This window comes from Falco cherrug, chromosome 6 (genome assembly GCF_023634085.1).
Source record: "Falco cherrug isolate bFalChe1 chromosome 6, bFalChe1.pri, whole genome shotgun sequence".
NCBI lineage: Eukaryota > Metazoa > Chordata > Aves > Falconiformes > Falconidae > Falco > Falco cherrug.
In genome coordinates, this window is record NC_073702.1 from 62420421 (window position 1) to 62443616 (window position 23196).

Genomic DNA, 23196 nt, shown 5'->3' on the forward strand with positions numbered 1-23196 from the left:
TCTGCACTTGTGACCACATGTAGATCTTTACCTTCTTAGAAGAACCAGTATTAAACAGGACAATGGTGTGTTTTTAAAATTAGCTTCTGTGTTGAAGATTCCAGAAGTTGAACAAACAGGCATAGCTCTTCTGTCCTTCGGTGAAAAGTATCAATAGAAGTAAACTTTTCAAATTAGCATACTGTGCAAATAATGCTTCCAAGGTGTAAGTTAAGCTTGAACTTTCAAAATAAAGCCAACAGTCAGGAGCACAACAAAGACCTGGGGGAGCAGTGGTAAGTGCTTTGTGTAAAAACTTTGAAATGGAATAAACAGAGTTTTCACAAGATTCAGTTAACGTTTTATTGATTTGTTGAAGAAAAAACTACATTTTGTGTGAAAAGAGGTGTTACCTGTGGCCTTTTTTGAATCATACTATATCTCATGTACAAAGCTACTGATTTTATGAGAGCCTATATGTTGTGTTACATTACTACGTAGCATTATACATGATAAAATCTGTTCCAGTTACTGCTTGTGCTTGGTATAGTGGCCTGTGATTACAGTAAACGGCTAAGACAAAGGGTAGGATATATTTCACATAACCTTAGCCATCTGAAAATTGCATGCTGAATTCACAGCTACTGATCTATACCACAGACAGAGCCAACGGAGAAACATCCACATTCTTAGAAGGCAATTCATCCCACTTATTTCAGACATAATTCTATGGTACAGAATGAATTACCAAGGGTGATACCCAGTGTTTTCTCTTCACTAACCACAGAGGGAATCAAAATGACCAGCTTCAAAAAACTTCTAGCTTTTAGATGGCTAACATACATGAAAAGGTGAAATGTCACTGCTCCAGTGACTACGTGATTATTGACTTGTCTTTAGGTGTGCGCCTGCCAACACTTAAACATTCAGTTAACTGGAAACATGTCCTCATGGTAGGTAAGCCTGAAGAGTCACACCATGATGTTGCTACTTGTGTGAATGACTGGCAGTTGCTTCTGTAGATTTGCATGCCTTATATATTGATCCCAGCAATATGTGTGTGCTCTGGCTGGGAAATGGCTCTCACTTTATTCCAGAATGAGATTTTCCTTTAGACTTCCTCTCTCCTTACCAAAATGTCTTTCAATCAAGAATGACTTGGTCAGATGGACACAACTGGGATAGTTTGCTCTTGAAATGGTAAATGATACACTTAAGCATGAATTTCCCAGCACTGACTTTATGTGGACGATAATTTCTTAGCCAAAAAGGAACTTCTAAAATAAAGTGCAAAGAAGTTAACAGTTAAAAGGTAAGGATATTAGGAGTAAGAGACTAAAACTTCACACACATGTCCTCTTTTCATCTTTATTCTTCAGTGGGTTTTTTTAAGTAATACTATTATGTTCTGAACTTCTCACTATCATATTGATTAACTGAAAGAAGTGGCAAGAGAAATTAATAAAGGACTACATAGATGTAATTCATAAGGGTTGAGTTCAAGAACAAAATGCAGTCAAAACCCTGGTCAAATTAAAGTTGAGGGCAGAGATAACAGGTGTGAACCTAGACTATATTCCAGTACCGCAAAAAGCAGCATGGGTGTGTACAGTCTTATTGTCTGATATAAGAGGCATGGAACAAACAAAATCAATAAAAATTTCTGAGTTATTTTCAGGGAAAAAACATCTTCAGAAACATCTAATGGGAAGTGGAGCACTCAGTTCTCCAGAAGATGTCTTGGAAGCCACATTGCAGGAGTCCCTGGAAAATATGATTGTAATAAACACTGTAGAACATCCTACACTTAAGTGGAAAGAGAGTGATCCAGTCTCCTCCTAGCAGAACATCTCTTTTCTGTCTTTTGAAAGGCAACTGACCCTCTCTGCTACCTTGCTTATGCCTTCCAGCAGGATCTCTACAGCTGCATTAAATAGCTGAAACATTATTCACCAAGGAAAAAACAGCAAAAATCATTTTATGTGCCAAGAATTTATTTTCATACTGAATTTTCATGCAGAAAGCAACCAGACAGATCTATACAGAAGAGTTAATTCATAGGCCTCTTACTCATAAGGAGAATTACTTTTTGTGCAGAGGTAGATTCCCCCCTCAAATGAGCAAGTACAATGTTCATGCAAGGCAGTGAGAACAAGCACAGCTGATGCTCTGTTTAGCATTTCACCCAGAAAGTACAAAAGAGAAGGGATACTGGCAGGACTGGTTTTGGACTCTGGACTGGACTGGAGCTCTGTTTTTCACCTTACCTGTGGTTTTCTTACTGTGCCGCTGTATTCACTCTGCTGTTCCCTTGGATATCCAGATAGCCAAGGTTGGCTCACATTGCACTACTTCTGTTTATTTTATTCATTTATTAAAAGTCTCACTATATAACCCACCTTGCTATTTGCATCACTGAATGATTTGTTTCTAGGGAGGTAAGTGATGGTTCTACTGAATTTCACTGAATTTTACTTGACCAGTCACGTTCTTAACATTACAACTAAAAATAGCTGTTGTGATCAGCAATTATGATCTCAACCAATTGCCAAGTGCAATGAATTGCCTGTTTTATCTCTTCCTCTGTGATGTGTATATGCACATTTCTCATGCAACCTTCTCTTGGAAACCACCATTGGGAAGAAGTATTTGTAAGCTTTTCCATGCAGATTTACTGCAAGGAAATTAAATATTACTACTACTTGCACTCACCACTGGAGAAGCACAGAAAAGAAGTGGCTTGAATATGGCAGTCTAGCAAAAACTTACAATAAAATTAGGATTCAGATGATGTATTTGGTATTGGCCTGAAAGATATTCCCTGTCATCTTCAATCCCATTGTGATGCCCAGAGAAAAGGCAGGATATAAGTATGCTGTGGGTCAGATACAGCTCACAGGCTCACAGACGGACTACTTTGCCTTGAGTAGCCTGTAGCACTCTGCTAGAGAGAGGCCCACCAGAAATCTCAGATCCAAATAAAGAAACTCAAATTAACTTCCCTATAGCTCAGGCTTATCTCCAATTGCTGTCTGGCAGATATAATTTGAAATGGACATTGTACGTACCCGAGAATATGTTCACACAGGAGCCTGCAATAGTCACTGTGAGAACTAGTAATTAATAGCAGAATCTTCCCAGCACTCTTCAGTTGTTTCAGCCACTTTTTTACAGACTCGGGACATCTTTGTAAATATTTGTCTGGATGATTTTTCACTTCTGGGAAATATGTCCCACAGTCTTCTAAAAAATTAAAGCATAATTATGTATTATCCAATCCTGCTCACAAACCACTTAATCCACACAACAAACATCCTTTTATGTGCAAACAATACAATTTCAAAAAGGCAAAGCAAAGTCTAAAATTTTCCCTGGGTTGTAACTCAATATAAACCAAAAACCCAATCAAACCAAGAGGATACACCGTAGCAGAAATACATTTGTATGACTTTTCTCATTTATTAAGGTATTTTCATAGTAATTTTGTTTGATGTTCTTTTGCTCATAAGAGTAAATAATACATAAATTACAGATTGTAGTCTTACATAGCAAATAATTACTTCCTGTTACCTTTGCTCAATTTTTTGGATACTCAATTTGTGATTTTAAAATGAATTTAATGTTTAGAAAATAGTATGAACCTGAAATTCCCAAGAACATCTGTTCAGTTACTTCTGACACTTCAGGTTTGCATTGTATGATTGATAATATCCATATTAATATGTTTGCACTTTTCACAACTAGCACTTTATCTATGAAAGGTTGATAAAACAAACTGGCAAGGATTCACAGGTATGTGGAATACTAGGAACTGACGCAAAAAAACCCCCAAACAATTCCAACTCCATCTTCAATAATCCTATTTTTGCTGAATATAACAGCAACAGAATTTTGCAAATACACTCGGAATGTAAGTTTTTAAAAAGTGTGCAATAACACTAGGTTGGCAGTAAAAGTTACTTATTAAGTCACCAATAAATATTTACCTTATTACAACCAACAGCTGATTTATCAAGACGTCAAATTAACATTAAATTTACCTTTTTTTTAGCATTCCTATGATCTAAGACTACCTATTTCCCCTGTTCTCAACCCTCTATAACCAAAAATATCAAGCCAGTTAAAGGTCTAAAAAGAAATATAATAATTGTAGAGACAGAAATGATACCAAGTATTTGGCTCTCAGTCTGTGAGTGTTATAGTATAATGAACATCGTCATAGGAGATTATTTTTCTTCCAGCATTTGTTCTATATGCAACTGTCTGTGGTCAACTTTGCTGAATGATTTAATAAATCCCAGACATTACTTAGCCTTCTGGTATGTGAGTAATGCTGTCCTCTAGTTTGAAAAAATAAGATTTAAACCACTTGAACTTTAGCTATTTAATGAAAGAGAACATGTATGTTTGAAACTGTAGTATCAAAGAAAGACTGAAAGATGCTGGGTGCTAAACATAACACTATTTCATAAATTACACATTCAAACATCTACAGATGGCAGGGAAAAAAACTCTCCCAAAAGAAGTTTCAAAGTGGCTGTTATCACTGCCACTAGACAGGAGACGAAAGCGTCTTATTCTCTGTGCTGTGACTTGACAGATTTCTTCCCATAAGCTACAAAGTGGAGTACCGCATCTGAAGAAAGTCTCTCAAACAAAATCTTGCAACTCATAACCAGGTCACTATTCCAGATCTTCATAGTATTTAGGTCAGGCTGTGTAACAGCCTGTACCAGGGGAATATGAGCCTGTTCCTGCAGCCAGCATTACGGGATGCCATGACATTTGCCTTGAGAGCTAGCCAAGACCAAAGATTTTCTTGATTAAAGCAGATTTAAAAAAGAATGTTTCCTGTAGTGTTTTCTCCCCTCTCCTTCCTCGGGTGTGAATATTGCTTGGGGTGAGCAATATAGTTTTCAGGAGAAGAAGCTGCATTATTTTTTTCAGTACTATCATTAGCAATTATATTTCATATTCTATGCTATGACAATTTTTCTTCTTCGTTGTTTTGGAAAACACACAATACATGAGAATGAAGGGGGATGTAAACAAAGCAGGCTTGGCATTAGTTCTCTCGGGTTAAAACAATTAAAAGAAAGATGGAAAAGTTCATTTATATATACAGTGATCTCTCACTTTTTACTCAAAGGTAAAAAGCTATGTTTAAATGATCTTTACCGTTGGACACTCTTTCTTTCCTTATTAAATGCTTCCCACATTCTGCTGACCATTCTTTAATGTGCAATTGATTTAAAGACTTTGAGTTAATTTAATCAACACTGTCTTCTTTGTTCATACTCTGCGCAGTATCTGCTACGTGATAAATCTATGATATCTGGCCTTTGAGTTACATTTGCATTGGAAAAGGTCAACAACTCTGGATTCAACATATGAGCTGAAAGACAGTCTCATTCTAGTTTTCTATCTAGTCCCTGAAGCCCAACTATTAATTGCAGACAACCAATGAATCAGTTCTTGACACTGGGATCTGAAGTTTGCCTCTGGGCTGTTTGCCATATCAGGCAGAGGTACCTCAGAAGAACTCTCATTAAGGCATACCCTACTGTAATTAGACCAACATGGCCTGGGAAAGCAGAGTTTCACTTAATTCCTAACATACTATTGTGTCTGGTGAATTCAGTTTGGTCAAATATATATTCATACCTGTAACGGAGTTTAACAGCCAAAGCTTGCAAGATTGTATTGAAAGCCAAACAAAATAAAAGTTGAAACCCTTGCTCGTTACCCTGGGGCAAGAGCCAGTTTTGAGGAGGACAGCAGAGCCACAGGCACCTTGTTGGCAAAAAACAGTTGTGGAAGTTTTAACATGTGATGGAGAAATAGCATCACGTCAAGCTTTCACAATCAAATGGACTGATTGGACAGTGAGAAATAAAGCATTTTTTCCAAGGTTATATATTACCATTATGCCATATGCTGCACTTTATTTTTCTAAAGCAGGAAAACCATAAAAATAATAAAAAACCTCCATCAAGCAAAGAGTCAGTGAGAAACTGGAAAAGAACTAATTTTACCAGAGGCAACAGAGGAAAGGAGAAAGTGAGTTAATGGTAATAATGTGATTTTATGGAACTGTCATACACTTCTGTTCTTGAAAAACAAAGAAGTAATTCTTCAGACAAACACCATTCTTGAGAAATGTCTTTAGCCTGCAGTACCTTTGTGATAATCCTTATGGGCCACCCAAGTTTCAAAATACTCTTAAAAAATGGAACTATAAGCATGCTTTAGAGAAGCTTTGTTGGTCTACAAATTCACTGTATCAAAATGGGGGTCTTGTGGTCACCACCAGATCTACAAATGACAGTTCACTGTCTGTACACCACTTAAAATATCTATGTCTTTATCTCTCTGTTTTATGAATATCACTTAACATACAGCTATATGGACATTGACACGTATTAATGTGTAGCCACAAATCAGTGAAAGCAAAACGACAATAACAAATGTCCCAACTTTCACCTCGAATGTCTCTATTGTTTTCAGTTATCTGCATGCATGCCAAAGCCTACACTAGTAACCTCTGGCTCTTAGGCTGTCTGAACACTCGCAAAATACAAGAAAACATTTCATAAAGAACATGGAAACAAGAAGACTCTGACAATGGACATAGCAATCAAGACATTTACCAGCTGTGATTGCACGAGAAAACTCAATCCAATAACATGGAGCAGGAAAGCGTCTAAGCATTTAATGCACAACTTTGTAATTTATTACATGTATGTTGCCATGGAACAAATGCAGTTTTGCAATTTCCATTCCTGTTACTGAACGACTTGGAGGTTATCTGAAATCTCTGAAATACAGCCTGGGATAGCAAATTAGCAATTAGCCTCTGTAGGAATTTATAAGCATCTTCCAAATACACTTTCAAAAATAATAATTGCCTTTGAAGTCCATTAAGTAACCTTTAAGAAAAATGTATTTCCTTTTTAAGCAGAAGATAGAAATATAAGCCGTTAAAATGAGTTGTCTAGAACTGCCACATATTAAAGTCCTGCAAAGCCTCTTATCAGATCTATGTCCTGTTGTATTTTCAAAGCAATATAATTTCCTCTGCGTATTATCAGAGGTTCTCTTAGTGTCCAGTTTGAGGTTTGTTTTTTCTTGTCTCATCTGACATTGTAATTTGATCAAGATGTTCTTTGCATTGTCCTGCCTTTCAGTTGTGATAGCAAGTGTGATGGGAATTATGTATAGCTGGAAATGCAGAACCCCCAGACCAAACTCAGAAAGAGCCTGTACAGTGCTTGCCATGACTGTCAAGAAGCCTTCCAGCACAGACAATAATCAAGTCTTTAATCCACCCACCCACCTCTACTATGGTCACAAAATAATGTTATTGAAGTGTGCAGTTTGATGTTCTAATATAATACCTGTATTTGGGGACAAAAATAATAGTGGATTTTTGTGCTCTTTGTTACACCATTTCTCTTGGCAGGGTCAGTTGACACTCCACTGGCTCTGGACTCCTTTGGATTCAAAGTCTGTAAATCTGCACTGCCAGGACACTGCAGTTTTCATCCCTTAACTTTTAGCTGGATTATAAAAAAGGCAACTGTTCAAGAGGCATGTTTCTGGCTAGGTTTCAGTCCAGAACTAAACACAGGAACACAGTGTATTTTTTAGTATTGTCACTGCTTCTAAGAGGCACCTACTTGATTGAATTAAATATAATTTATCCGCTATTTATTCGATTTAGCTAAGCAGAGGGGTATGAGGCTAAAAAAATTCTGAGAATTCAGCCAAGAAAAATAAACTTTCAGCTGCCAGTTGGTAGCTTGTATTTAGTGGCTTTAACAACTAACCATCTCTTACAATGAAAGTAGTATTTGGGGATTTGACTTTTCTCTCTTTCAAATTCAAAGGCAATTTGATAGCTTAGCTATTGATACCCATAGCCAGATTCTCTGCAGCTCTGATGCAAGTAAGAACTTACAACTCCTCCCTAATTTTTGTCTGAATGCAGGCTTGTAGGTAACAGTTATTAATTCGATAAACAGAGTAGAACTGAAATAAAGTGTTACTAACAATGATGCAGACAACTATATTCATTGCATATTGCTTTCCACTGTGCTCTTACAGCACTTCAGGATTTTTAGTTACTAGAGACACTTCTTTGACTATTGTTGCTGTCTTCTTCCCTTGTCTAAACAAACACATCCAACAATTAATGTAAGGTTCAACCGAAACACAAGAAAAGTACCTTCATTACAGAAGATTTTGCAAAAGAATTTACATTTCATCTAAGCAAGCAGAGGAGAAAGGGGGTGACAGCTGAAATTACATTAGACAAGTTGTCTTACATTTCCTTTCATTTAAGCTCAAGTGTGTATTCTAGTAGGAGCAGCAGAAGCAAAACGAGAGGCAGAGGGAACGAAATGTTAACATAAAGCAAGATAAGAAAGCAGAGTGAAGCATGAAACAGGAATGACTGGGCAAAATATTGTTACATTCTGGAGGCCTGGGTTCAGGCAGATACCAGGAGCAGGGAGAAGCAGGAAGAGATAAATCATCCCTATCCCTCCCCCAGGAGATAAAGATGTTAAAAACAGAATAAAAGGATGAGACACCAGGAAGATAGGAGGTTAGGAAGAGGCAAAAGTCATAAGAGCAAAAAAAAGAAGTGTGGTGGATGTAAAATATTATGTATTTTTAAGTTTTCTGCAATTGTCTCAACTCCTTACTGTGCAGTTTCCTAACAGACCAGAGGCTCAAGGATCCTGGTCCAGTTCAGGCAGGAAGAATACTAGTTATTTACACCTCTTAATTAATATGGAAAGAGGATACTGAGTTTGGAGACAAAGGAGATGCTAGTATTATGGTACCAAATCTCTCATTCTCACTGAAAAAAAGAGAGAAGCAGTATTTCTGGGAGGAGAGAAGGGAAAAAAAGGAGTATGGGTGGGTTGCCCAGTGGAGACCAAGAATGCAGGACGACACCTCAGTGAGTTGCTGCCTGTCATGAGGCCAAACTCAGCAGCATAGCATGATGGACCCCTGCTTGCTGTAGCTAAGAGTTAGCTTGTGTGCCCTGATATATGAGTGGTTGCCTACAAAGCAGAGTATCTTTCAAACTATTCTTGTATGTACAAGTGGAACAGAATGAGAAAGAAAAGGGAAAAAACGACAGAAATCAGACAGAAGAGAGGAGCTAGGAAATAAGAAGAGCAATTAGAAATAGACCAGTATTAAGGATAAATTGTATTCTATTAATAATGCATACCTACAGATAGGGAACATGTATCAGTATGGCAAATCAAATTAATGAGAAAACTTTTCCTCCTATTTTCTCAGAAAAGTAAGGATTTCTATGATCACAAAGTAAATGCTTTGCATATGGCCCTTCAGTTTTGAACAAATCACGTACTACCGATGGAAATACAGGATCAACTGATCCTCTATTTCCCTCTTTTGCCTGTGTATCTGTTAAAGAAAATGTATACAGCTCATATAACCTTAACCTTCTTAATATTTTTAGCAACGTTGAGCTCTTGTCAGGCTCATATGATAAGATCATATTTTATCATAAAATATGATAGATCATATTTTCTAAAATAATAAACTGTTTCCCAGTGATGACAACTCTGTGTTCACCTTGATTAATTTCAAGGGGGTGACCATAAGGTAAGGATCTGCGGTGGGCTGGGGAAAACATGACTACTGGGATTAATAGTGACTGCAGGGCTATACAAATATTTAATATACTGAACAAAACACTTTAGCAGGACACACACAAAACAGCACCTCTGCAAGCACTTCATGGGTCACTTCCTCTTCTACTTATTTTCTACTCCTGTGGCCTACAAGAAGCTTACTGCAAAAATTAAAATGCTTTGGTTGCTAAAGATAGGTCTCAAACTAAAAGGAAGCTGAATGCCTAGAAGTTCTTTGAAGGAAGGCAAGAGCAGCTGTTGTTTCTTCCGGCCTGATATAATGATGCAGGAACCACCACACCCCCTCCCACCCTTGTGTTTCCGAGGTGAGACATCCATGCCAAAGGCTGTCAGGAACAGTACTGGACCTTTAGATATATTTAAATGGAAATCATAATGTCAAATTCAGAGGCTATTGCCGCTCTGCCATCTCACAGCTGAAAAACACCCCCTACCCCACTATCTGTGTTTCACAGCAGACCAACGACCTATGATGACCAGCCCAGAACCTCAAGGTTGCAAGTTTCAGGGCTGGCCCTAACCAAAGCCAACTTCAAGATGAGGCTGTATCTTTTCTTGAAAACATAACCTGGTAACTACTGTTTTCCCAAAAGCCTTTCAAGCAAGCTTAAAATCTACCATTTTCTGAAACGCTTCACTCCTTCCTATCCGAAAGAACAACCCCATTCAGTCTGCTTCAAACCTTCACCCTCTTGCTTCCTAATCCTGCCCCATCTCCTATCGCATCAGCCGTGTTCTGGCTGCAGAACCATCAAGGCTCCTTGAAGTGCAGTGCTACAGTCAGACACTGAAATGGTTTTTTGCATGTAGAATTATTCTTGCTTCTTGTTGAGGTCCATGGACACCCGAAGAGAAAGCCAGGCTATTTTCATATGTTACCTGTTCTTCTTAGCATTCCCAAATGGCTGAGTCTAGCCCAGACCACTTCTACCTTGCTGGTACAACTGCTCCCACTACCAGTTAGCCCTACTCTGCAGTCCGTGTCCTGTCTTATCCCATGCTTGCAGATCCCTTCCTTTAGTAAAGGGTAACAACACACATTTAAAAAAAGTAATGAAAAGCACTTTGTACGTTGCAAAATTTTCAGACTGACTTCATGTGGACTGCTAAGACATGACATTGGTTAGAAAGGTGTCTAGATGTGGGTAGTTCAAATGACCTGCCAAAGTTTTGTATAAACAAAACTTGGAAACAGCATTTCTTTCCTTGTTTTTTCTTTTCCTTCTGGTTTTATGTTAATATTTACATCAACATAGCACTGTTTCCACAGTACACTACAAAGCAGGAAGAATGTACTTGGGAGGTAGGACAGGATCTGCTGCTACAATTTAGAAGAAATTCTTTCTCAAAATAATTCACTTCCTTGCTTTACATTACCATGCTAGTTTGCAGTATAACAGACCAGATTTATCAAACCGTATGAGGTCAATTAATTTGTGATGACAATCTTGTAGCCCATGGGCTGAGCACTAAACCCATGCAGAGGCAACTACCATTTTTTGGACAAACGTTCAGTTAAATCAGTCTGATTCTCCAGAACTTCATAATCCCTACTGCAATACGTTTTGTTCGATTGTCAAGAATGTCTTCCTATAGGATTCATGCAACACACTTAGCTATGATCAGAAGTATAAGACAGAAGGGTGATATAGTGATTACTCAAAGCGATAAAACCCACATTTTTTCCTCCTGTTAAAAGATTTACATGGATCACTTGTTATATAAACCAATATTTAGAGGACGACAACCCATCAGTGAGAAATCATCATAAGTATTCTGGAGATCTCCATCTTCATGTATATGCAGATTGCTGAAGCTAACAATCCTTATACATTCATTTGTCATACCAGCTTGCTCTTTTCCATAGAAATATATTTGAGATTATTCTTCGATATACATTGTAACTATTTGCACTGAACACCTTCTTTTCCCAACAAACTTTGTGTACTTAAATGACTGTTAAACTCTACCTGAGGCCAATTCACAAACCTTTAAAATATATCCCCTGTATAACACATCATAAAAAAACTGCAAAAGAATTTAGGACAGAAGGAGGAAATTGTTTTGTTCAACTGACTACAACTAAGCAGGTGGGAAATGGGATCTGTTCAGGATGCTGCTGTAGTCTAAAAGAAATGTTGGCACCTAATTTCAGAGGAAGTCAAATATTAGAGTACATTTTTGTATATACATCTGATGAGGCTTGCTTGAGTCCATCGGCTTGCATGAAACTTGCTGTTGTGTTTGGTGTGGAAATGAAACGCATAACGGAGAAATAAAACGCAGTCAATTGATATTTTATAATGACACCCAGACTACAGGTTGCTGATAAACTTAAACTAAAAGTTTATTCAGCTGTACTGCTCCACCAAGAAGACATTACAGGAAATCCCCTTTTCTGTAGATCTCAAATTAAAATAGTTCTGGGGAGGAATTGAAACTCTTTTTGAAGCTTTGAAAGCACCAGCTACTTTAAGGCACTTGTTGCAGAAAGAATGAAGTAAAAGTTGTCCGAAATATTTTTACTGCAAGCAGTAGTGTCATATACCTTTTATACATGCATATGCATATACTAAAAGACACACAAAGAGATATATACGTATGTATGTATACACATTGTACAAAAACCCTGTATTTTTTCTTAAAACAAGAAATAATCTTTTCCTGACTCCCAAGGAACTCCACACTGACAATAACAAATGGTGTTAATTCCATCCTCTGTGTCTGCAGTTGCAAATTTTCCAAATGGGTACAGATGTACCAAGAGCTGTATGTAGATTCCAGTTTTGCTTGCTACTTAGCATTCCTGTACAGCTGTCACATCCACACTTCAACAACAACTTGATGGGCAATGGGAAACTGCAAGCAAAAAGCACCACAAGAATGGGATAGGGGGAAGAACTAGGTGTAAAATGAGGCACTTTAAATTGAATCAAAAAAACACAGCAGAAAATAAAAGACAATACAGAAGAGTGTAACAGTAAGGGAGATTTGTAACAGGCTATTTACCTTTCATCTTATGATTAACCTATATATCCAGAAAATTCAATTTACAAATCGCGTGTGCTTTCTGTGATCTCATGGTTTTTCTAACTTACGAGTAATGTAACAACTACTTCTTCTGTAGGTGATGTACCAACTCCTGTTAAGCTTATTATCAAATTTATAATATATATAAATATATAATGAAAGACTTACTCTTCTTGCCTGGGATCTCACACTAGCTGTCCTGTTACTACAGGTCTGAAATGACATATATACCAAGTACTTTTTGTGATTCTGACCTATAGAGCTTCATGAACCACTGGATGAGACTGCAGAAGTGTATTTCCAGTCCCCATGTATTCAAAAAGTATTAACAGGATGATGTACTAAGAAGGACCATCAGGATAAGATCCAAAGGCCCTAAATGACAAGAAGAGAGTCAGGCTGCATCTAGACACCGCAGTGAGAGGCAGTATAAAGGCATTCATTTATCTCTAAGAAGCCAGCACAGCTGGAGGGAACAAACCCTACAGGTACGCGTATGTTTCCCATACGAACAGTTCAGCCATACAGCACTGGAAGGAGAGCGAGCGACTTCCCAAGCTGGACACTCGCCCCCGCAGGCGGCATTTCTCCGGTACAACGTGCGGGTGGCGCCACCTAGCGGGCAGGAACCCGGCTCGCCGGCAGCCCCGCTCCCCCGGGGGCAGCCCCGCTCCCCCGGCCCCGGCCCCCCAGAGCCCCGCTCCCCGGCAGCGCAGCCCCGCAGGCGGCGTGGAGGAGGATGCCCTCGGGTGGGGAGCTGCATCTCCAAGCACCAGCGCCTCTCGGTTACCAAGACCCATCAAAACACGGGTGTCGGGAGGGTAAACCCCTGCTGCTTCCTGGGTTGCTCATTTTTTCGGTTAACCTTTTCCTTTTCCCTATTTATTGGTCTCCATGAAGGCAGCAGGGCCTTGGGAAATCCCCTACAATTTTTAGATAAAACTTTTAAAAGACAGAACATAGCTGAAACAAACAGCTCTGCGGAAATGACCCCAGAAGGCAATGATCTGCCAACAGCAACCACCAGAAGTCAGGGTGCGAGGCAAAGCTTAATAGCAAAGACTGCATGATTTGACAGTTTAAAGTTAAATCTAGAAGAGAAACAATAACAGTCGATCAAACATGTAGAAGGCTCCTGCTCAGGGAAAAAAAGAAAAAAAAAGGAATTATCTGTCCCCGGAGACCAAGGTCAATGACTCAAGAAGCAGTGAGCTTGTATTTCTGCAAGCCTAGATTACAGATGATAAGAAAGTTCCTAATTTCAAGGCTATTGCTGCACTGGAAAAGCTGCCTAGGAGGTTGTATGATCTTTGCAAGTTCAGGTCTTTAAAAAGAGGCTAGAAAATGATCTGTTAGGAAGTGCACACCTAACCCACCCCTTTGGTAGTGGTAGGCTAAACGCAAGATACCCTCTATAGTTCCTTAAAGTACTATTATTACATATTACAGATGCATAGGCACCCCCATCTCCACCCTTTGCTTTAGTGAATGATGCTAGTGTTCCTATTTATCCACCTCACCTATGGATATCCACCTCACCTATCATCATGTCAGAAACAAAATTTCCTTGTAGGAGGTAAAAGGAATGAATTCAGCAAGGAGCAGCAGCATAGCTTTTGACTTCTTGCTGTTAACAACACAGTTTTGCCAATCTGAACAATACACAAACCAGAGGTCTGACAACTTCATCAAAACAAAAGGGAGTCACAGACTACTGACTTCATCCTACTTTCACTGCAGACCATCCCTCTCCCGTTTGTACCAGATAACTCTCCATAGGAAGGCTGAGAGAGGAACATTCCATTTCTAATGCCATTCTTTTGAGCATAAAGACCTGGTTTTTTTATTGTAGTGCTATCAGCTTGAGAACAAAGAAAAAAAAGTGGCTTTCTAGAAATTAAGATGTACAATCTCCTATAAAAATGTTTTTAAAATTGCAAAATTAAATTAACTAATTTTGTGCAGAGCCTGTGTGTTGAGTTCATCACTCTCTTACGGAGAATGGAAATGAAGAAATTATTTACAATGATTCCTTAAGCTCTGTTGGAAAGGTCCTTGCAGGTCAGTTTGTCTACCAGAATTTTTTAGTTTAGAGGCCAGGGAAATCTGTTTAAAAGTTATGAAGAAAAATCTTCCAAGTCTTCTATTTGGGATTCTGCATTCTTTTCTCTCCCGGTTTGATTCTTCATCTGTTTTAACATTATCCAAACATGGGCAAACAGATCAAAAGTCAAGTTGTAAGTATCACTTAATGTAAAATAGATCCCAAATGAACAGTGGCTAGCCCAGAATAATTCCGGGAGTGAGCATGAGGAGGAAAAAGGGTTTCTGTAAGCAGAATTGTGCAAGAAGCAATTATTTTTAGCTCACAAATTTCTCTGGGATTCCAGATTTTCCCTTGCCCTGCACCAGATTAAACAGAAGCCCTTAAAAAACAAGAAAAATAAAGAATGGAGAAACACATGTGCACATGGACTGGACTTGCTTACTACGCACAAGTCCATTTTGCAAGTCAGGCAGAAGTACTGTTTCTTTGTTGCTGAAACATGGTTCCAGTCTGATGAATCCTGGAGCTGATATGATTTTGGTTTTGTGCTTTAATCTCATTTACCTGACCTTCGCCACTTCATATGGCAACAGGGACTCAAACTTTACAATACCTCTCTGCGTGTGGGTGTCCTAATCATCAAACCTGCAATTACTCTCTGTATTTCAAGCTTATCCTTCGGAAATCTGTTAGTCAAAACTGCAACCTAAATCTTGCAGAAAAGGAATGATGTGAACACAGGCCTTCTTACATGCCACATAAATATCTGACTAAGGGTACCTGATAAGCTTGATCTCTCCTTTTGCCTCATTGTGATCAGAAATTAAGTAACTGTTCCTCAGCCAGTTCCACTACCATTTTCTTATAAGAAGTATCTCAATTTTTTGTTTCTGTGCCAGAGTTGCAGAGATGCTAGCATGGGCTATTCAAGGTGATAGCAATCTTGCATACAAGCTGCAAGAAACTTGCTGTTAAACATTTAAACAGCTACATTTACAATTAGGACAGCAGAGTCCGAACTTTTTTGAAGATACATTTTGATACATGTCTAAGTGTGCTCTGGCTTTAAAAGAGACCTCTTACAGCAAGCGGATGGTACTCTGGATAGATTGCATGTATTTGGACAAACCACCTTGCCATTTCAGGTCATCTGTAGGCTCTATTAAGTGAGAACTCTTGGCTTTCTGTGGCCATTTTTGCATTGATGTCTGCAGCTGCTAGCAGGAAATTCTCGTAATTTGAGGCAATTTATATGCTTGACAAAAAGTATTAAAAGCGTCTACAGAATCTTTCTTACATTTCCAATGTATCTACAGAATGTGCCTTACGGCTGAAAGCCTGTTGCTCTTTCTGTTAATTCAGACTTCACCGGGCTCAACCCCTCAGGTCTTCTGCAGTGGCTGGCAGGCAGCGGGTGCTGGGAACCCACAGCACTCGTCACAGCAGTGGGCACTCCTGGGCATCCTGCTGCTGTTCTCCAGGGTGGGTGGGCTGTGGAGCAGGAGGGTTTCCATGGATCTCCTCTCCACCACCAATAGCCCTGCTCCAATTCCTTGCCCCTCCCCCCTCAATTAAACACTTATTTGATGAGAAAAAACAGTAGGCAAGAGCCTGGTTACCACTTGAACCCTCGTTAATCTGCAAGGAAGAAAGTCCTGCCATTCGAAGCCCACTTACACGGGGCCAAACAGGACGGAGTATTTACGAAAGTAAAGACTGCATGAAAAATTTGTACTTACACATTTAAAATGTTTGTAGAGGCAGCTTCCACAGAGCAACAAAACAAAATAATGAAAAGTGGGCATATGATTGCACATTCCCTTACAATGAAAGAGGATAAAAAATATTTATGAAGAAACCAGATGCCACACAAACAGCTCTTTTGTTTTTCAGACTGCAGGACTGGTTATTAAATCCCAAGAAAACAGACATGTAATGAGTCCTGCTTCAGCTTTAGACTTTAAATTACCATTCCTGCCAAAAGCAATGACATATGCACAGTGTGTTTGCATGCAGCTAGCTCTATACATTCTGCAATGAGACTTAACATTTTCATCCTTGTTCACTTATTTTTTGGACTGACACCTGAATATTAATGTCAGATTCTTCTGTTGATATCATGCTATATGGGGTTTCTTTTATTACCTCCTTTCTACTAGAAGATATGAATGGAGTATGAAACATGTAACTATAAATAATGCGGGTCTCAGACTGTTTATTGTGATACAGGACACAAAGCAGAGCTCTATTTTTATCATTAAAATGCACCTATCAGAACCAACCTTAAATTGTATCAGCACTAATAGCTATGTCACAATTGCTTTTAAAGAGGAATTTCCCTGCTGTATAAAGACTCCTTCAAAAAGAAAAAGAATTAGAAATAAGGTTTTCTTTTTCCTTTTAAAATGGAAATTGTCAGACATCAGAAACCATTTGAGTATCAAAGACATGACTCTGTCTGATAATACTATACCAGGTGCACAGCTTAGTACAGAGTTAGACCAGTAGATAAGATAAGCATTTTGGAATGCCATAAATACATTAGAAAACTAAAGAGAGTAACTAGATGACCTTTAAAGGTCCCTCCTTACCCAAACCATTCTACGATTCTATGAAATTGTGTGGTGCTTCAGTAGTATAAATTATGAAATTGCTAAAGAAGCTGCATGTATAAGGTGCAACACAGTATTTACTTGATAATATATAATCTTTGACATAATTGCTAATAGAAATTTTTTTTAATGAAATGTGGGCATATGCTTGCACATCGTTTTATAATGAAAAAGGATAAAAATTGCATTAAATTATCTTTGAATTTCTCTTTTTACATTCATACTCTTCCCATGGTTAGACAGCCAAAGTCTCTGTGATTGTAAAAGGTGATGCTGGTTTTCTCTGAAAATTCAGAACTTTTGGCCTACTGTTTATGTCAGTATCCCGGGATAAGCCAGAAAATCTAATTTAATGCTGTTAGTGTTTATTTCCTTTGCTCACTGCATACAAGAAATAAAGTCTCTAAGAAATCAGACACAGGTGTTTTTGTCAGTGGTATGTTTTCTGCATTTACATAACTGAATATAAGGTGTCAAAGTGAGGACAGACACACAGTGCCTGCATCCAGCTGTTACAACCTCAATCTGCCTTTCACAGAAATTCAAATTGTGGGAATACAATTTTACTGCTGGCTAGAATGACCAAGTGTACAATAACAACTATACTAGAAAGTAAAATGGAGGAACTCATAAGACAGCAATTACAAGATAGTAAAATGGAAAAATACGGGATAGTCTAGAAGAATGAAATATATCCTCATAAGTGAGAAGAACTGAAAACTATCCAAGAGTCACCTGCGTGAACAGATTTGGTACAAGCAGCACTGAACAACAGTCAATATTTAGGTAAGCTGTAATATGACTGGAAAGATTAGTCAATTGTGAGGTGCTTTGATATGGTAGCTATTCAGATGCTAAAGATGAATGCCTCGTTTGTCGTTATAATGTGACGGGTTACTGTTCATGAAATCAGCAATGTGGCTGCATTTATAGACTAGAATCATTCATCTACAGAAAAGCATTGTTAGAAAGTATGAGGACAGCATCACATGCTGTTATGAATGGAAAAATATAGAAAGGTTATAATAAATTTTTTCTTGGAATTTTTATTTAACCTTACGCTCTTTCATGATTAGCTCATCACAATCACTGTGGTAATAAAAGTCTTTTTTGGTTTATCCTGGAGCTATGGTTGCATTCTTGCTTAAATATTTTTGCTCAAAGAGTGTAAGTACTATATAGAAACAAAATGTATCATGCCATAAGCGGTCTAAGCAATTTCTATCTGATTCTTTCTAGCTTTATATGCTTCGATATGTGTGTAGCTGTTACTACTTGACCACAGCTGACTGTGCACTACTAAGAGATATTTTATAGATTGATAGAAGCATGCATCTTAAGGATTTGTTCATATTCCCATGACAGAATTTACACTGACTTCAAAGGGATAAGGGTCTTCGAGGACTGATAAAGAGACTGACCATCAGTTACTGAAATTTTATATATTCAAAAGACACAAGCCGATTTTGCTCCCACTTTTGCTCTCATTTTAACTCCCTGCGTTCAGACGATTGCAAGTGATCAAACAAGCAAATCTAAGCAGTTACCATCTGGCAGCTGAGAACTTGTACCTGCATACCTGTTTTCTTTTCTCCCTCATTTAGGCAAATGTGTTATTTCACCATGGGGACAGGTTTAATGTGCACATACACAATCAGTCACTCCATCTCACCTGACAGGCAGTAACTTTTTATGCCACTTGCAAGTCCAGGAACATGCCCCATGTAACATGCCAATCTAAAAACACCTTTCACAATACTCATCTGGGAAGTTTAAACTCTTCCTTTCCAGCTTCTTTAAAATGTCCCTTATGTTGGCCAAACAAAATGGATATATTACAAGTCTGGGAAAAGCACTCTGGCTTATTAAGCGCTGAAAACTAAACCAAACAGGTGACAGTATTTCCCCATGGTGCAGTAAGATGCTTGTCTGAGCGACTTACAATCTTAGGCATGCAAGAAACGTTTCAATTGCTACATACAATTTTTGTCTACATGGTATGTGTCTCAGGTTACTCAGTCAACCTTATCTGAGTTCTAAGCACATATTCAAATTCTAACTACATCACTTCAAATAAAAAAAAACAACCTGAAACAGAAAACTGGCTTATCCAAAGTTTTGTATCATGTTAAGGTAGAGAATTCCCCCACCCCCAAATCATGCCATAATATGGCATATCAGCTTTGTGTGTAGTAGATGAGAACTGAAGGACCATAACACACCTTATACTGATAAACGGAAGCCGGAGTTCATTTTTACAGAAACTGTTCAAGTTCACGAGAAATTTCAACTTGCTTGCTCACCAATGAAGTTTTTAGTAATGACAGCTTCCTGATCTAAATGAGAGAGCAACTGAAGTATGTAATAATCCACTAAAATAGATACAAGATAAATAATTTGGATAGTTGTGAAGGAGATTGTAATCTCTCTATGACTACCTTTAATCTGCCTTTCCCAGGCATCAGTCAAACTGCTGCTTTTTCAAGTACTTTCTATCACCTCCACTGCTATCCACACTACCTGTTCTTGACAGCCTGATCCTGACCCTTTGAAGAGTAAAAGGGATTTGTACTATCAGTTTCACTGGGAGTAGGACTAAACTCTTAAAATACCTCATGTCAGATGGATGCAGAAAGTTGCCCCCTCTCCACAGTTTGGTATTCTTAAACATAATTCTAGTTCAGCATCAAGGATAATTTATATTCCCAAAATAGGTTTTTTAGAAATATTCTGGTAACAATTTAAATTAGAAGCATGCTTACATGCCATTTTTTTTCTAGCCTGACAGATACAAATAGCTTTACATTATAAACAAAAACAGACAAACAAAAAACCCCAAATAACAAGCTATGTTTCTAAATGAATGTTCCAAAATGAGACTGACAAAAGATTTTTCTTTAAGTATGTAAGCAAAAACTTGGGAATACAATGAAATAATAAAGTGAAAAGATTATTTATAGGGAAGATGGCATTCAGAGCAATATGGGAAGGTATATGTATTGCTCTTTGTATTCACTGTAATGACACATGAGTGTCTCTACGAAAACACTGAACAAAATCTTATTTTACAATAAGATACAGTATGTTTTAAAATAATTTTACAGATCTTGTGAAGAAAAAATTCCTTCATTACTATGACATAATTAAATTATGTCATAATTAAAGCTGGATTCAAATGTCACCAAGCACTGGCTCTGCTGAAACACCAGAGGGAGCAAGTTTCACAGAGGAGCGAACGCTTTTATTGAGACTCTCCCGGCTACTAACAGTGTTTTGTCATTTAGTAGGATGCAAAAGAATTTAGTCAGATTACCAGGAACAGCTGGGGATACACCAGTGAAGCAAAGGTCTTCAACTTGTGATGAAATATGTAACAAGGAGTCATGAAACATCAGAAAAACGGAGGATGCGCTTCATTTGGATGGCTACAGGTTTTTACACGTGAAGTTTAAAAATGTTCTGTTACTGACTACGGGATGAAAACCTAACAGCTTTGCTGTCTTTGTCTAATAAAGATTATTTTGGCACAGAGAGATTTTTAAAAATTGACTCACACTCCTCCTCCACAGCACAAAGTCAGAGATTCAGTTGTGACTCATACCTCCTGCAAAAGATTTAAAAAAAGCCACAGAAATTATCAAAGTCAAACCCACCTATGCGATGAACTGAATTACTTGGAAAAAACACATTCTCTTGTCCTCCACTAGGACATAAACCTAGACAAGACTCAAAAGAAAAAGCCCACCAAATTAGTTGTCTCTCTGATGATTCGTGTCTGAAAAACCCAGACCTGAATCAGAAGTGACCCTGTGGTGAGTCCTAACTGGGAACTGAAACTGTTCAGCTGCTCTTATGGACTGACGAAGTGACTATGTATGCCTGCATCACCGGTACTGCTTAAAATTCAGCAATGATACAAATCCTTCTACGTCATTACGCTGGGCCCAGATCTGGCCAGAAGACAGTGCCACCCACTACATGGTAAGATCCCAAGCGATTCTCATCGTGACTGCTGTCCTGTTGCTGGTGGTGCCCTGCTCCAGGGGGGCCTCTCAAGTCAGGAGTCGTCTTTGCACTGCCATTAGTGGAATTTCTCCTCATGGAGAATTTTTCACCTTTCTTAATTGTTCAGACTATTGGTGGTCTTCCATTTTAGTTTAAAATAAAGCTTTTTTTCATTTTAATTCCCTTTGCCTCCTGAAATTTATTATAGATGGTGCCTGGCGCCTGGCGCCTGATCCAGACTTAGCAAGTCACTCCGTATATACAGTATGCACAGGAATGGCTGTTTCAAACGGCAGAAAAGTTTGTGGTGGTTTTGGAGTCTGCTTTCAATGTAAGAACAATGAGTTTCAGAAAAGAGGGAGGAGGAGTGGAGGAAGTCATAGAGCCAAGCCTGGGAAGCAGAGGGAGAAGGGAAAAAGAGCTGCCCCCCGAGTGAATAGGGTTTCTGGTCAGGGAGCAGCAACGGCAGCAGAAAGCTGAATTCGTGACAGGTTTATTTCGAGCGGATCTATTTGACATTGTAGTAGCAAACTGGCTCACATTACATTACTCCAAACACTTTATGATGACAGGGGAGAAAGGCACTAATCATCCCAGGGGTTTGATCATCATAATTATAGCAAGAAACAAAGATTTGGGTGCAAGGAGCAAGCAAAAAGAATGACGAAAAGACAGCACTTTGCAACATGCCCTGTAGCTGTATTTAAGTCAGTCAAAAGTTTTTCAAACAAAAAAAGTGTCAGAGAATGCCTTATTGCCCCTAGTTGCCTTTAGGCAGCATTAGGATTTCTAATGCCTAGACCCCAGTGTCTTCCTGCTTCCAAAGTACAGACTGAAAAAAAGGAAAACTGTCACAGTATCTGGCAGCGTGAGGGCTGCTGGAGTATAAGCAGTGACTGGGGCAATACAGGAGACAGGTACGTACGTGAAGAAGGTCATGCCCTGCCAGGCCTGCCCTCTGTGATAGAGATCTTCAGAAGCTCATCCCTCATTGTCTCTGGGCTGCATCATTTCTCTGCTCGGGGTGCATCACCACTACACTGCCCTGCTGTACATCGGCTGTTCAGAAATTAGGGAGGTCCTGAAATAAGATTTTAAGGAACCCTAAGCAAACCCAGGTCTGGGCTTCTTGAACTCTGTCCACAAACTACATCCTTCTGTCTCCTTCCCATTATTTTGGTACTTGAAGATCTGTTGTTGAGGCAATACTGTGTTGTGAAACACTGTGTTGAACTTTTTCTTATGGAGTTGCCTTTGTAACTAGTTTGAAGTTCTGAGTTTTACTTCACAGTATGTAAAAAGAGTATATGGCTCTTGTAGCCCAGTAACCACGTTTTAGCTTCCACAAATGGCATGGCAGCTCTCCATTCTGGACATACCTTCTCATCTAGAGTACCAAGCTCATGCAGTCCCAGGGATTCAGTGCTCTTATGTGAGTTTAATTGTTTCTATGAGAAGCCACTTAAGTTCTCTTTTTCTTTGGATCATTGATATTTACCTTGTCCCACTGGAGCTCTTAGGTTTGCTCATGTATCTGATACAGTGGCAACTTGTGGTGAGAGGGCTCCAGGCCAGCACTGTTAGCAACCCTCATCCAAAGAAAGGCCATTTGTACAATGACGGCCACCTCTGGGTGGGACACCCCTGCAACAAGCTTTTTCTAAGGCATCTTTCTCTCTGAGACATGTTATTGGGACTGTAGTTTGCAACTAGCACAACTCCATCAAAAATTGGTATACCAGGTCTAAGGAAGAACCGTGAGGTTTTAAAGACTGGAGGGTGTATCTGAATGAAAACAATATGGCTCTGATTTCATAAATGCCAC

At 38.7% G+C, this 23196-nt stretch overlaps 1 protein-coding gene across 2 annotated transcripts in view; it reads right to left on the minus strand.

Moving 5' to 3' along the window:
* Positions 1-23196, minus strand: part of NT5DC1 (5'-nucleotidase domain containing 1) — a 148514-nt gene that overhangs the window by 46185 nt on the left and 79133 nt on the right. For both annotated transcript variants that reach the window (XM_055713047.1, XM_055713048.1), the window contains exon 7: positions 3048-3222. In XM_055713047.1, coding sequence (XP_055569022.1) covers positions 3048-3222 — 175 coding nt within the window. The remainder of the gene's footprint in view (positions 1-3047; positions 3223-23196) is intronic.